General features: G+C 36.3%; 3 protein-coding genes across 3 annotated transcripts; 1 reads left to right on the plus strand and 2 right to left on the minus strand.

Annotated features, from left to right (window-relative positions):
• Positions 1 to 383: 383 nt before the first annotated feature.
• Uqcr-c1 (Ubiquinol-cytochrome c reductase core protein 1) lies at positions 384 to 3,501 on the minus strand. The gene is made up of 7 exons (XM_071723332.1): positions 3,340 to 3,501; positions 2,522 to 2,740; positions 1,905 to 2,290; positions 1,626 to 1,819; positions 1,382 to 1,551; positions 1,018 to 1,272; positions 384 to 778 (listed from the first exon to the last, which is right to left on the minus strand). Exons 1-7 carry the CDS (start codon positions 3,406 to 3,408, stop codon positions 638 to 640), a joined length of 1,434 nt encoding a protein of 477 aa, XP_071579433.1. The 5' UTR covers positions 3,409 to 3,501; the 3' UTR covers positions 384 to 637.
• A 929-nt stretch (positions 3,502 to 4,430) lies between these two features.
• On the plus strand, positions 4,431 to 11,365 carry LOC139784185 (RNA-binding protein 5). Its single transcript, XM_071723344.1, has 8 exons — positions 4,431 to 4,565; positions 5,489 to 6,091; positions 6,190 to 6,259; positions 7,519 to 7,592; positions 8,409 to 8,522; positions 8,615 to 9,365; positions 9,446 to 9,609; positions 9,700 to 11,365. Exons 2-8 carry the CDS (start codon positions 5,513 to 5,515, stop codon positions 10,696 to 10,698), a joined length of 2,751 nt encoding a protein of 916 aa, XP_071579445.1. The 5' UTR covers positions 4,431 to 4,565; positions 5,489 to 5,512; the 3' UTR covers positions 10,699 to 11,365.
• Positions 11,366 to 11,625: 260 nt separating this feature from the next.
• LOC139784187 (beta-1,4-N-acetylgalactosaminyltransferase bre-4) lies at positions 11,626 to 15,538 on the minus strand. Its single transcript, XM_071723348.1, has 2 exons — positions 14,393 to 15,538; positions 11,626 to 14,320 (listed from the first exon to the last, which is right to left on the minus strand). The coding sequence occupies exons 1-2, from the start codon at positions 15,173 to 15,175 to the stop codon at positions 14,126 to 14,128; spliced, it is 978 nt and encodes a 325-aa protein (XP_071579449.1). The 5' UTR covers positions 15,176 to 15,538; the 3' UTR covers positions 11,626 to 14,125.
• Between the last annotated feature and the right edge of the window lie 130 nt (positions 15,539 to 15,668).

The raw sequence follows: 15,668 nt of genomic DNA on the forward strand, positions 1-15,668 counted from the left end.
CTGCTTCCTTTGTATTTATTTCTAGAATTCATGACATCATAAATTGTATGTGTACTATGTAAATAAAAATATATTATCAATTTATTGCTTATACATGCCATTTTGATAAATCAAATAAAAATTGCTTTTATATAGAAATTATTTTTATCTTGTTGCTATCATCTTTTATAATCGTGCATTTGTTTTGGAATATTCATTTTCTTTTTATATTATTTTACAGTCTTATAGACACGAATTCATAATATTCTAAATATATATAAAAAAATTAATTTAGCGATAAGATATACATTCTAATATTATAGAATAAATTTGAGGACAATTCTACAAGCTTGCATTAATATTTATTTCTTAAATTATATAATATTGGGGAACTATCCAAAACATATTTTCAACTGTGTTTATTTTCGCCAGACAATATACATCGATGAACATTTGGTAAATGTTTGGCAAAATAAAACTACAATCTCATATAGACAAAGACACAATTTTTATAATTGTTATTAGAAATCGAATTTATAAGTATTATCAATTTGTACGGATATTTCATCAGAAGTAGAGCAGACATATGCGTATCGTAGTTCTATTTTATTTCTAATTAATATGCTAAAATTTATTAATAACTGATGCTTGAAGATGGTTACACCCTGAGCCAATACATACTTCCACGAATATTATTGTAATCCGGTAAATTTTCAACAGGACCAACTGCCGCGATCACTGGACAGTGATCGAAAATGTATTTCATACCAACATTTTGAATAGTTTCAGCAGTTACGCTCTGAAAAATAAAAATTACATAATTATTAATATATTTTCTAAATATCTTCTAAAACAAATAAAATTTCACTACAATAAATCCTGTTGGATGTTTACTCTTTTTGTACTGAATATTTATGCTTTGACGCATCTTATATACACATACATAGAAAGATATAAACGTTAATTAGAGAAAATTTCCTTATAATATTAAGACTCTTGTATAATAGTGTTTTAATCCATATAACAAAAACTACATACATCTATCCTCATCTCGAGCTCATGGAGTGGAATACGGCGATTATAACATAACATTTGACGGCCAATATCTTCACAAACGGCAGTAGTCCCGTCCAACTGTAAGAACATGTTGGTTTTAAGAATATTCTTTGCACGTGCCACATTTTTCTCAGTAACCGACGTGCACAGTTTCATCCATTCATGTTGAATATGCGCTGCCATATCGTCACACTGCATAGGATCACAAACGAAGTATATACCCCAAAGTCCTGTATCCTACAAAATTAAAAAATGATATATTTACTCGAATCGATTCAATACGTGCATTAATTGTTGTGCGACCATGTTTTCACACGCGAATGAGCAACATTTATTTAATACATACTTTGTAACATGTATTGAAACTCTGGTAGCTATGGCATAATCCTTGTTCTGCACAAGCTTTAGCTAAACTGCTTGCGTTATTTACGCCTCCTCCTTGACTACGATCCCATCCTCCGATGAGGGTATTTGCGACCATCAGAGGAATGTTGTCTGCCTCAGGCCATCCAGCACCTATAACCAAAATATTTATTGATTATTTTATAAAACGTTACAATCAATTCATCTAGAACATTAATTTCTAATACCTTCGACAGCAATCGCAATATGGGCGAGAGGAATCGAATCGTCACGTACTCTTATTTCGGAGCCCGTATAGCGACAAGATTTAACGTAGTCCGGAATGGCGTCATATTCCGGTCCTGTCATTTTGCCGAAATGCTTATCAGCAAGTTCGATTAATTGATTGTGATCTACACCACCAGCACCAGCCAATACGAATCTAAAGAAATTGATATTTGCATTTTTCGATCACTGATAGTAGATTTTAGCTACATAAAGTAATGACCAATCGACAAGAATCTTACCTGGATGGTCCATAATGATTTTTCACATACTGAACAAGATCGTCTCGCGAGATACTTTTGATATTTTTAGTAGGCCCCAGTATCGTTCGTCCTAAGGATGTACCTTGATACGCAGCAGCATGCAAGTGATCAAATACAACTTCTTGCAAATTCGTTTCAACTTCCTGCATTTCGCGTAAGATAACACCACGTTCCCTTTCAATCTCATTTTCGCCCAGCTTAGAATTTTTTATAATATCACTGAGAATCTCAATAGCTTTCGGTACATCTTGCGACAAGCATTTTGCATAAAACACTGTTTGTTCTCGACTTGTGTAAGCATTCAGATGTGCTCCCATATTCTCTATTTCTAATTCCAAATCAGTTTGAGATCGTTTAGCGGTTCCCTATAAACAAAAGATTCTAATATCAGTAGAAGATATAACAATGACTTATTTAAAAGGCTAAACATAAAATTATACAACTTATAGAATCATATATTATAGTTTTATTATTTCAAAATTTAATTTGCTCCAACGTGATTACAGGCAAATTACTGCACGGAACTTGAAGAACTATACCAAAAGTCACTAATCCAACTAATTATTATTCCTCATTAGTGACGCTATTTAGTTTACCTTAAAAGCCATATGCTCCATGAAATGAGCAACACCATTGTTCTCATCTGTTTCATATCGACTGCCTGAGTCTATCCAAAGACCGACAGTAGCTGTTGCAGCTCCGCTATCTTCGCTGGCAACTCGCATTCCACTATCCAAAGTTGTAACTCTGGTAGCTGGTTGATTGATGAGTGTTTCTTTCAAGGAAGCGGCGGTTGACTGCCATTGTTTTGATACCTGAATGCATTAAAAAAGCTCAAGTAATATATACCTCCCATTAAAAATATACAATAATTTATACACATTTAATTTACTATAACAAAATTATAAATCTTTTATTAATAAATCTAAATATCTTTTAATACATTACATTTCTACTAAACATCTGAATACATCTAACATTTTACTAAACAAAACTTTATATGGCATAAGACATGAATCTTAAATTTCAATAAATGCCATTACATTAATATTCCTAATTAATTAATGACAAGGTATATATGTGTACTACTAAATGTTCTTGTTTATGAGGAATCACATACATCAAATTACACATCTGTCAAAAGAAATATTGACCAAGTAAGGTAGATATGTATTCGAATGCATTTCAAATTTTATTGAATCTGACAACAAAATAACGTAAAATAATTGTTTAGATAGTTTTTGCACATTGTATATCCTAAAATCATTATTTTTTTCTTATTACGTAAGGGGAGGCTACGAAGGAGACATATCTCTAGGTTAGCTCGTGCGCAACTATGAATGGATCGACTGTGAAGCTAAAAACCGCTATTACGATACGATGACTGCACATCGTGAAATGTAAGCGGTTTTACCTTTACGAGGCTGGTTTTATTAGAATATGTGCGCAGGGCGCTGCTAATTTTTAGCAGACGGGTGGCCATTTTTCCGATTTATCGAATGAAGCTCACGATAGTACTGCACGATACTGTCGCGATGAAATGAAACACGATGGAGTCGATGGAGAACACAGCGAAATGAGCGAAGAATCTGTAATATGCTATGAGATGGCGTTGTGTTGCCCTGAAGTTGCGTACACAGACATCACAAATGTGAAATGATGCAAAGTTGCACCACATGTGCGTATTCGAAATTCGAACATGCGTGTTAAATATTTATAACATCACGACAGTGTATTCGTAATTATGTGGTCATAATTCGCTCATGCATATGTATACGTAAATAGCGAAAATATTTAAAAAATATTTATTTTAAATATTTAATAAATCTTCAATAATAAAAAAGGTATCAAAAAAATGTAATTAAATAAGGGCATTAATAAAAATTTCATGAATCTAAAAATTAAAAATTTTAAGTCTGATGGTTCAAGACGTTCAAGCTGTGAAACTTTGAAAATTAATTAATAATTTAAAAAGTAAGAAGTTGTACAAATCACAACTGAGAGCGTTGCAATTTCAAAAATTTTATTTATTAAAGCTGCAATTAACTTTATCAAGCAATTAAAATTATCACAATTCTTCTACTAACAATATTACATTTATATGAAAACTAATTTAAAAACTTGCATTAAAGTAAGTAGAATTGTTCATATTTATTGTTCGTCATGAAAAAAAAAGATTAAATTAGAAACAACGTGTTTTATATTTAAATATTTTGCTCTAATTGTAAATAATTTTGGAGGGTCCGCACGGCGGCTAATTAGCCTTCCGCTTTTCTTGGGGTGGCAAAACTTAACGAAAAATGATTGGCTGCGATGACTGCGAAAGAGCCAATAGACGGTCCGTCTAGAGAAACTACGCACTTCCGTTGCCCAGAACGGATCTCCAGCTCTCCAGGTGACTCGCGGTTCTACACGATTCTTACAATCGAAGCTCGAGGTACACGTAATGAGTTTCGCTCGGCTCATCTTCGCCATATTTTGCGGATCGAACGAGGGGCTCGGCAACGCCATTGTCCGCGCATCACGTTAATTTTCCGTTTGCGGTTCGCCGTTTGCGGTTCGCCGAGCGTCGCAGAGTTGCCCGTCATCATCGATTCGGAGCTAAGTTTGTTGCACGCGGACGAGGAATCGTTGCAGCGGGTAAGATTTATTCATCGACGCTACGGAGTAGCCTGACGCCCGCGACAGGGACTCCGCAGCCCGCGTCGTGGCTTCGCCGAGATATCCGGTTCGAGCCGCGTGTTTTTATTCGAAGCGTTTGGCGGACGCGTCGCATTCGGGACTCGGGAGTCTCGGAACGCCCAACAATCCGCTCTTCGTCTGGTCGTTGCTGCTTGTTCCGGAGTATCATTTGGCGTAAAGCGCGTCACTGTCGAGATGCATATAAAAAGCTGCTGCATTGAATCGATTTCTACTTTTTTTTTTTTTTTTTTTTTTCCAATATCTTTAAGCAGTCACGATTTTTTTAGACGAAGAATTTGAATTTGTTTTGAAGCCTTTGAAAGGACATTTAGATATCCGTGTCAAGATCCGTGTCTTAATAACGTATTGGAATATTGTGATAGTTTTTATAGTTCCTTATTTAAGTTAATGTATATAATATGGTATATTTCTATTATTTTTGTCACTGTTACGCGCGTATCTCCGTTTTCAAATATTACTTTGGAAATTAAAGTGCATTTTTATTTTCTTCGAATTGATTAAAGAATGTATGATTAAATTTTAATTTTATATATGAAATCAGGATATCTCGAGTATAATATACTTTTGTCAACAATACAACTTAGAAATGTCAGAAAAATAAAATATTAAATACATAACTTATATTTACCTTCTTACATGTATCCCAGTATACTGGAATACATATTTGTACATACACTTACAAAAAGAAAGAAATGACATTGGAATTAATGTTTTAAATTTTTCCTTGTTAAATAAAACTATCAACTATTATTTTGTCACTTTGTTTGGAATATATGTCGTACAGTTATATACATGTATATAAAACTAGAATTTTCTTAATTAAAGATATGAGAAAATAATTATTTTGTTTTTCCTTCCAGAAATTGAATAAATGTGCAAACGACATGTACAGCAATAATAACATCGACCCTTGGGAGCCTGGCTACGGGCCAGAAAGAAGAAGTCACAATTCTGACTATGACTACCGCAGTGATTATGGAAACAACAGGTCGCCGGAATATTCGGAGCACCATGATGTCGATCACCGTGATAGGGACCGTCGTAGTCCGGATTACAGAAATCACCGTGGAAGAGACAGAGACCGCGAAAGGGATCGTTCGAGGGATAGGAGAGATCGTAGCAGAGACGATCGTGATCGCAGCTATAGGGATCGCGAGGATCGTTATGGGAGACAAAGAGATAGAGACTCTGTAGAAAGAGATAGGGATAGGGATAGAGACAGGGACAGAGAGAGAGACCGTTCCAGACGCGACAGGGATCGGGATAGAGATAGGGACCGTAGGGGGAAACGGGAGGATCGGGATCGCGATCGCGACGACGATCATAGTCGAGAAAGTTTGGACTTTGAGCATGACCATGGTCGTGCCTATGGCTCGTCCATGGAAGGGATCCACTACAAATCACAATCGCCCAACAACACCATAATGATACGTGGGCTCGCTCAGCATATTACTGAAAATGACGTAGGTTGTCAACTTTGTGGCCTAACATAGTGGCCACATCGTGAGCCAGCATTATCGAGCATGGCATCACTATTATTATCATGATGTGTGTATCACAGGTGCGGCAAGACATCCTCAACTGTGGTCTCATGCCTAAGGACATCAGGCTGATTCGTAAAAAAGATACAGGTAACTATTACACTGTGTTTAAAAATCTGAACATCCTTATAATGTAATTATCGTATACATACTGAGCTCAACTGAATTGTTACTTGTAATATTGTTGCGTATCGTTAGGCTTATACAACCATTAGCGTTTACCGATTTAAATTGCATAAACGGAACAAAAACCGTATCGTATATGAAGTTTACAAGAATTTCTTACAAATTACTATTTATTTAGAATTTTTCAATAATTTTTATTATATATTTCTTGATACCAACCATACATATTCTTCGAAATATTATTGGTTTGGCTATTGATTATTATATATTCTTGGTAAAAGGTAAGTATAGAAAAATATAGGAGAGGGATTTTGAAAGAGGACATTAAGTTACTTGTCAAGATCACATGAAACCGCTCAATAAAAGCTTTATTAAATTTTCTTACAATTAATACAATTTAATACAATTATCTACAAAAAAATTCGCGTTTTTTAATGATTCTTGACTTACTTCAAGTAAGATAATATAACTTATATTTATAATTATAGGAGCATATAACAATTCTTTAGTTAGGATACTCTTGTTACATATGAAGACATTATTTTAGTAATAACAACTATTCTTTTGTTTCTCTTGTAATATAAAGCTTCAAGGAAAATTGAAAGATAAATGCGTTAAAATGGATATATCGAGAATATATCTATTGATTTTTACTAATTGTTTAAAAGATATTTATACTTGAATTTTCCTTACTGTCTCACTTTTCAAGATTCATATTTCAAGTGAAAATAAAATAATATTGTAAATTATTAAAACGATGTCTTTCTTAGTGATCTATAAGCTCGACTATAGATTATAAACAGTATATACACGATTAACATGTGTCCGGGATCGGTTTTTGTTGCCGGCGTCTTTTTATTCGCAAAAGTCTCTACGTCGTTCTCATCCGTGGTAAAAGTTTACGTGGTAAAAGGGTAAAAGAAGGGTGAAAAAAATTTTTTTATCTCGGCGTTTGAGAGAAACAAAAATTCTGTAACTTTAAACATTAAATTATATACGTATCCCGATCACGTATATCGGTGAACTGCGGTCTCTCGCACGGAATTCGTTCTGCTGAAATTTAGGTAAATGGAAAATGAATGCAAGCGACGAAGCGAAGAGACACTTCGTTTGAAACTCAGTCAGTCAATGGTCGGTGCTGTGATTGCCTGCCCTCTCAGAGTAGAGAAACCCAGGCACAAACGTGGATTAACTCTGGATATGTGTGTATTTGCTCTGTATAGGTGCTTCGCGAGGTTTCGCATTCGTCGAGTTTAACGCGACTCAGGAGGCCGCACGATGGATGGAGATGAAACAGGTAGAAAGAAGTTCGGTCCAGATACCCAAGATGCGTTGTCACACGCGTGCCACCGACTGCCCCGTGGCGGCAAGGCACGGTAACGCAGCCCTCTGGCCCTCCCCGTGGCCACGGCTGTGCACCTATAAAAAACTATTTCAATCTACCGTATCTAATTATTTATCTAGGAATCCCCACATATTTTGCAGACTTTTCTTAATTCGCTCGCAATATTCGCGCAATATCGGCTTAAGTTTTGCGATTGACTGAGATTCCGCCGCGTCGCGTCTGCTTTTATCTATCATAAAAATTCGTAGACTAACAATGAGGATCGGAGGAGGGTCATTCCAGTCGTCTTATATATCATTTTGATCACGTATTCTCTATTTGGCACGACAATCATTCCGAACGACAATTTTTGCTATCCGTGTAATCCGCTTTTATACTTTTATACTTGTGTCTTTGCTTCTTCCGTTTCGCTTAGTTCTTGATGCAATCACTTACGACGTTCAAAGTCTCTACGGAGATTATGCACGAAAGAATTTTTTATTCGCATAAAAATTCATACGCGCGAGCAATTCTCGTGTTTCTTGCCTGCACTTACGGAAGTTTAAATTACGATTGTCCACATAAAGTCGCGCATGAACAAGTCGGTCTGCAAGCGGTGTGGAATGGCCCACGTTAATAAGCCCACGAGGCTTTGTTCGCTGTTTGTTCGAGACAGAAAGCTATGAAGTAGAAAACTATAATTTCGTCAACCAAGAAGAAAGTTTACGGGATAAACAAGAGGCCTTAGGAAGACGTTGGACGGGATAACACTGAAATTCTCTGTTTCAGGGAGTGCTGATGCTGCAGGATCAATATCGCGCACTGATGCAGTACAGTATACCGAAAGAGTGCCATGTGGATAAACCGCCGGCGAAAAATACGCAGGATTGGCACTGTGTTAAGGTGCGTACCATGAGTAAATGGGTTTGCTCTTTCATAGAATATATATATCACGTTCATGAATAATTCACCACTGTTACATTTGTTCCGTACAGTGTGGGGCACACAATTTCAAACGACGTGAGACTTGCTTCAAGTGTTCCGCCTCGCGAGCGGAAAGCGAGGAGGGCGGGGAAGGTAGCGACGAAATCAGCCCGCATCCCACGAACACCGTACTTTTACGGGGATTGGATGTGTTAACGACTGAGGATTCGGTTCTACAAGCGATGAAGAATCTGTCGTCTATGCCGATACGTAGTATTCGCATCGGTCGCGATTCTCTCACAAATACATCCAGAGGAGTGTGCTATCTGGAGATGGGCAATGTAGTAGATGCCATGTACTTGCATACCGCGCTCACAAAACAAGGACTGGTGGTCGACGGCAGGAAAGTGGAGATAACGTACTGTAAACTTCATCAAATTAATAATACGAATGCGTGGAAGTCGAACGACACTCAGCCACAGAGGTACACCTTGGACGACGTCGCTCAATTGGCTGAATACAGTGCCAACTTATATGCCAAAACGCCTGCACAAAAGGCCCATTATCTTCAGTATTACACGCAGTACTATCAAAATCAAATAATGCAGGGTTCGGCGATCACATTGCCGTCCCTGAATCAAACAGACCGAGTTAACGCGGCCGCGGCGGTAGCGCAGTCCGCTATACAACAATTGCAGGCATCTAGAAAGCTGGGAAGTGAAACCGACGACGTGAAGGGACGACCGACCCCTACTGCACCCACCAGTACGGCATTAGCCAGTGGAAGGGTTCCCGCACACTCCAGCGATGGGAAAGTATACTGTAAGTTTCTATAGGATACACTTTTTAAATTCATTTTAAATTGGATCTTTAAAATTATCTTATATTTATTATTTCTGCAGCTGTACCGGACGTTAGCACTTATCATTATGACGAATCATCTGGCTACTATTATGATCCTAGCACGGGATTATATTACGACCCAAACTCACAATATTATTATAACAGTCATACGCAACAGTTTCTTTATTGGGACGCCGAATCATTCTCTTATCAACCAGCTAAGGTAATTGAAATTGAATCTTATGAAAGGATAGCATGTTAATTTGTTTAAAGATATTACTAGAAATTATGTTTTTATATTTCTTGTTTATAGTCTACTGCAAGTACGACACAGGGAGCTACAAACACGATAACAGCGACAGCAAGCAGTACAGATTCCGCGTGCACGATCAGCAATCAAGCTACTTTGTCGGCCGCTAATGCGGCTCAGGAGGCGTCAAAGGAGGACGAAAGTAAGAAGAAAGACAGTAAACAGGACAAAGTAAAAGTAGCGAAGAAAATAGCGAAAGACATGGAACGTTGGGCAAAGACTTTGAATCAGAAGAAAGAGAACGCCAAGAGTAATTGGAACTCTGAGTTTGCCGGTATGGATGGCAATCAAGGTGTCGGAAGTGGCGCGGCGGACGCGGGATATGCTATCCTGGAGAAGAAAACTATCGCGAATCCTTATCACGAGGACGAAGATCAAAGCGGTAATGGATTGGTAGCTGCTTACGGAGGCGGTAGCGATACAGAGGAGGAGATAGAAGACGTGCAACAGGAAGAGAAACAACACACGGATTGGAGTAAGCTGGCATGCTTACTTTGCAAACGGCAGTTCCCAAGCAAGGAGGCGTTACTCCGTCATCAACAGTTGTCCGATCTTCACAAACAAAACCTGGAAAACTGGTACCAAGTACGCGGTCTGGATCCCAATGATCCGCAACAGAGGAACAATAAATACAGAGACCGCGCCAAGGAAAGGAGGGCCAAGTACGGTGAACCTGAACCACCGCAGCCCAACAAATTGAAAGAGAAATACTTGAAGACGAGAGTGGAGGACATGTCAGTATCTTATGAGGAACCTACACGAGCCGGTATTGGATCCGATAATGTCGGCAATAAATTACTGCAAAAAATGGGCTGGAGCGAGGGAATGGGATTAGGAAAATCGAATCAAGGTAGAACTAGTATTATCGAAGCCGAGAGACGCGTCCCTACAGCTGGCTTAGGAGCGAAGACTTCGTCGTACAGCGCGTTACCGGGCGACACCTACAAGGACTGCGTGAAGAAGATGATGTACGCGCGATACCAAGAATTGTCTGATACGTAATACGTAGGATATGGTTAAAATAGATTTTATATATACACACAAGTTCTTGTACTCCATTTTCCATAGACACATAATTACACGCTCGTATTGTTATCATTCGAATATTGTAATAGCAATTTACTTATAACTGCACAGTGATAGTCAATTCTCGGGGACTGTTGCATTCGCCATGCAATACGCATTTTATACATCCTTGTGCAAAGTCCCGTCCTCGTGTGCTTTAATGATGTTCTATACATATAATAATTTTTTCTTTTTCTGTAATATATACGGTACACTGAAATACAATATATTGTCAAGGTATACACGTACACACATACGCGCCATTTTATTTATATAACATCAATGTTACTAGCAAACTGAAAACTAATCAGATTATATTTCTGGTTTTTTCGAGGATGCATTTTCCGCACAGAATCGCTCTGTCAAAATATGATTATTATATCATTGACATCATTGTGCAATGCAATAATATTTGCCCACGAATAAATTATACATAATTGAATAGTAGTAAAAAATTCTTGGCAAACAAATATAATCTTGTTAAAAATGATCCTTGAGTTGTATTTAGCAAGTTAAATTATTTGGAACGTGAAAATGTGAAATGTTTGATGATTTAACAAGTTATATAAAGTTGTACTAAAAATAAATATCACTATGAACATTATTACATTACGCAAAATATCTGTAGTAATTTTTCTTAGTACAGTCTGCAAAGTGTCTTGCTTCACGAAAATATCATTAACAGTGAGTCAGTTTTATGATGTTTTTGTTAAAAAGATTGTGTAATCTGTTGTTTACGCAATTCAATATGTTTGTCTTCATATGTATTGGCGCATCTTATATTTATTATATCATCGAAGTCTAGAATTTCGTATTCATTTAATCTAATTAAACTGGATATATTGAAGATATTTAGCATCTTGGTTATTCTCGTACACACATATATACATTTATTTTTCTTTTTTATTACAGTTTTTGGAGGTAATGCATTATATTTATCACTGTATACATTTCTAACATCATTTTTGTAATTTACTTTTATTTTTCTAAAGTCATCGACGTCATCGTGCAAGATTCATGTATTAAATAATAGACGGAAAATTAATGAATGTACATGCAGCGTTATTACTAATATACATATTGAGAACATGTGATTTTTTTTTGTAATAGATTAAACTTTATAAACTTATTTGTCTTATTTGACCAGAATTCTAAAACTCTTGTTCGTGTTCCAATAATTTTCTTATAATCGAGAAATACGATATTGACAATAAGAAATAAAGAATGCTTGATTAAATTTTTTGACCAAAGATTACAAATAGGTATAAATTCAATTCAACAGTTTAAAAGAAATATCTAAAAATATAAATATACATCACGATAAGCGTGTTGTATATTTGAAGAGGTCCGGCAATTATTACCGGACATTATGTATATAAATAGAAATAGAGATTTGCTTATGATAGATAATAATATATCTCCAAAATTAAAAAAGTTTAATTGCTAAAACACTTCAAGTTTTGTTTCCTTCACACTTGAAACATTAAAAATTTTGTATTACATTTTTTAAATATATTTCTTGAATAATAGGCATTATTTTAAATATTCACAAAGTGGTATGTATATATAATTTTACTTATTTTTCTACAATCCAACACTTTCCATTATCATGTTCTCTTCATCACTTAATAAACTTAGTTTTATTGTTTTACAATACCTCATCACATTATAACGATATACTTAAATTATTAGTATTGTTCTGTCACTATCATTTTTCGTTACATTCAAAGATACAAAAAAAAAACAAAGTATTGTATACTTCTAAACTATGTTTATTCATAATTTATAAGAAACCAGATATGTAATAAATATCAAGCATTAGACTGAGCAATGTTAGAGAATCTCTGATTCATTCACGTTTAAATATTTATGTAATAGTACGTCAAATCTTATTTTGTAACAAAAAAATATTTTATATCTAAAGTATCTAGTATAACAGTCAGTAGAAGAACACTGCACTCTATTATAACTTATAACATAAAAGGACCAGAATCTCTTTGGGTATGAGGTAAGTATCATTGACCAAAGATTTATACTTTCTATGTATGTGAAATAGATTTGTACCATTAAATAGCAGTTTTTTTTACATGATAAATATCACAAAAATATGAAATTAAATAATTTAATGATAGTGTAGTTGAATATTACATATCTAAATATGGTATTGCTCTTATTTTAATGAAATAAAATAAGAAAGTATCTGATGATTACAGTCTTCAACTCTTATCAATAACATAACTATATGTTATTACATATTATCTCGACCGAAAATTCGGTTTTGATTTCGGTCAAAATTCAAAGAAAGTTTCGGCGACGTAACCAAAACTGTTTATTTTCTACAGATTTTTCAAAGACTTTAAAAAATATTTTTATTTTATGTTTAGAAATTTTGTTCCTATTCAAGTAATATGATAATACAGATAGTATATAGCATACAGATTGTGATAACAAGTGTAATTATTTTAATAATTAAGGCTCCCGTACAATGAAAAATATAAGGAACAAGGAACAAATTTTAGCGATTAGGTCTAAAGAATCAGGAATAAAGCTGGAGTAGCATTGATACACGGCTTCCGATAGGTTAAAAATCTATTGCCTGTGTTATCCCCTGTTTCTGTTGCCTGTGTTTTTCATTGTGCATCCAGTTTTATTTTTGATTCCTTAGTTCTAATCGCTAATATCTGTTCCTTGTTCCTTATATTTTTCATTGTGCGGGGGCCTTTACACTTACAAGTGCTATTATTTTAATAATTAAATTGACTTTTGATTTAAATTGATATTTATAAAGAAAAAGTATATTAATATATATGCGCGTATAGCCTTTCTAACAATAAGATTTCCATAAAAAGTTTCGGTTTTTGGTTTCGGCCGACACATAACCGAATATTCGGTTTTGACCAAAATTAAAAAAGATTGTTTCGGTCGGACTCTAATATTATCTTTTATATCTTTTGTACAACCTGTTGATAAATTATTATTACCGTTGTCACATCTCACTGCTACGAGTGCTATCGAAAAACATTATTAAATTCACATACTAGGAAATATTTGTTGTAAGCTTAATTTGTTCACACTCTTAACACACAGAAGTGAAATATTTTTTCAATCGTTAAAAAAATATCCTTGCAAGACTTAATTATAGTGCTCTATCACAGCATGCTAAAACAATTACATTTATTCGTTGAATTTCTAATATACCTACTTTGTGTAAGATAAAATTTTTTTAATTCTTCTAAAAAATATATAATATACTACAATAACTTATCTGATTAGCGTCAATTTTAAAAAAGATATGAATGCTAATATTAGATAAAAAACTTGTAAATTAGATATAAGTGCTAATATTAGATAAAAAACTTGTAAATTACACGTCAGCTAAAATCCAAGAGTACAATGGTCGCAATTGATGATTTAGTACTCTGTATTCTAGATTGCTAAGACCATCAGTGTCATATCTTCGAGCACCGCTCTCCAAATTTGCAAATCTCGTAGTACTGGGAGGTTCCTTCTTATGAGTCAGCATATAATACTGCGCCACATTAGGCCCGAAGCGCGTTATCTGTGGAATAAAACTATTTAAGTATCTAATAAATACATGTCACATATTGATACCGATTTATATTGATCAAACCTGAAAGCCCCTGGACTGTAAACGACTGTAGAAGTCATCGTCCTCTCCGCCCCAACCATAGAAAACATTGGAAAATCCGTTTACTCTTTCAAACTGTTTCCTCGTCAACGCTATCGCGCCTCCAAACAGGCCGGTGTAAGGTAGATTGTATCGAAAGGTATTTACACTGGAGCTCATATGCCTGGGCATTTTGGTGCACGCGTAGATATTGTCGGGATTCTGCGGTATCAAGTCTATGTCTTGGAAAATGAAACAGTGGAAATCGTTGATCTTGGTGGCCTCGGCGTAGCCGACGTTGAAGAGCTTGGCGCGATTAAACTCGCGCATCGGGCTCTGCTCGATCACAAATATCCGGTAGTCCAGGTTCTGCGACTGCAGAAACGGATGTATGTAATTCATGAAGATGGCAAGCTGACTCTGCCGGTTGCGGTACGGCAGGATGACGGCCACGTTGAAGAGAGGATGGCAATTGAGGGGCTTCCACTGGCCGCCCGGTAGGATGCCGAGTCGACGTGCCATCACCACCGGATCCTCCCGGGGATGCTCCTCCGGATAAAGCAGCTGGGATGACCCGCTGACGGAGATCACGCAGGAATTGTCCCGCGGCGGGTACGATCTCTCCATCTCGTCGTAGATGTTCTCAGTCTTGATGTAGGCGTAGTGAGAGGCGAATCGCGCCGGATGAAGACAGTAGACCAGCAGGAGCGTCATCGTCACCGTGTAGGACAGTCCGCGCGCGTGATTCAGGAAGAGGATTTTCAAGATACTGACGAAGTTCTTCATCCTGCTAACCTATGCGGTCGACCGTCAATAAACATACCAGTCGAAGGGAGTGATTCACGGGGACGGGCCGCAAGTTAGGTCCGCGCCGTCCTTTCTGATGTTCGCGCGGACATTTTCGTACACCGCGCACCGTGTCTACCGACTGACGGCGCTATTTAAAAGAGCAAAGCAAAAGCCGCATCTTTCCCGAAAGTGTACCTGGAGCGGAGCTGACAGTTGCAGACGACACAGACGAGCGGATGACGCGCGAGTGCGCGTGCGCGGATAATCGAGCAAGATGCAAGGTAATTTATAAATAATTTATAATTTAAATTTTTTAATATTAAGAATCTTCATTTTTTTAAATAATACTTGATAATGGGCGACGAGCACGATACTGAGGAACGATGGAGATTCACAATTGTATTGCAGGTTAGGTCTAGCTATAGCTTAAAGTTACTTACAACACGCAATTAATACTTTTTTATTAATTGCAATTACGGTAAAAATAAAT

This window comes from Temnothorax nylanderi, unplaced genomic scaffold, assembly GCF_030848795.1.
Source record: "Temnothorax nylanderi isolate EJ_2023f unplaced genomic scaffold, tnyl_v1.0 TNYL_tig0595_pilon, whole genome shotgun sequence".
Lineage (NCBI taxonomy): Eukaryota > Metazoa > Arthropoda > Insecta > Hymenoptera > Formicidae > Temnothorax > Temnothorax nylanderi.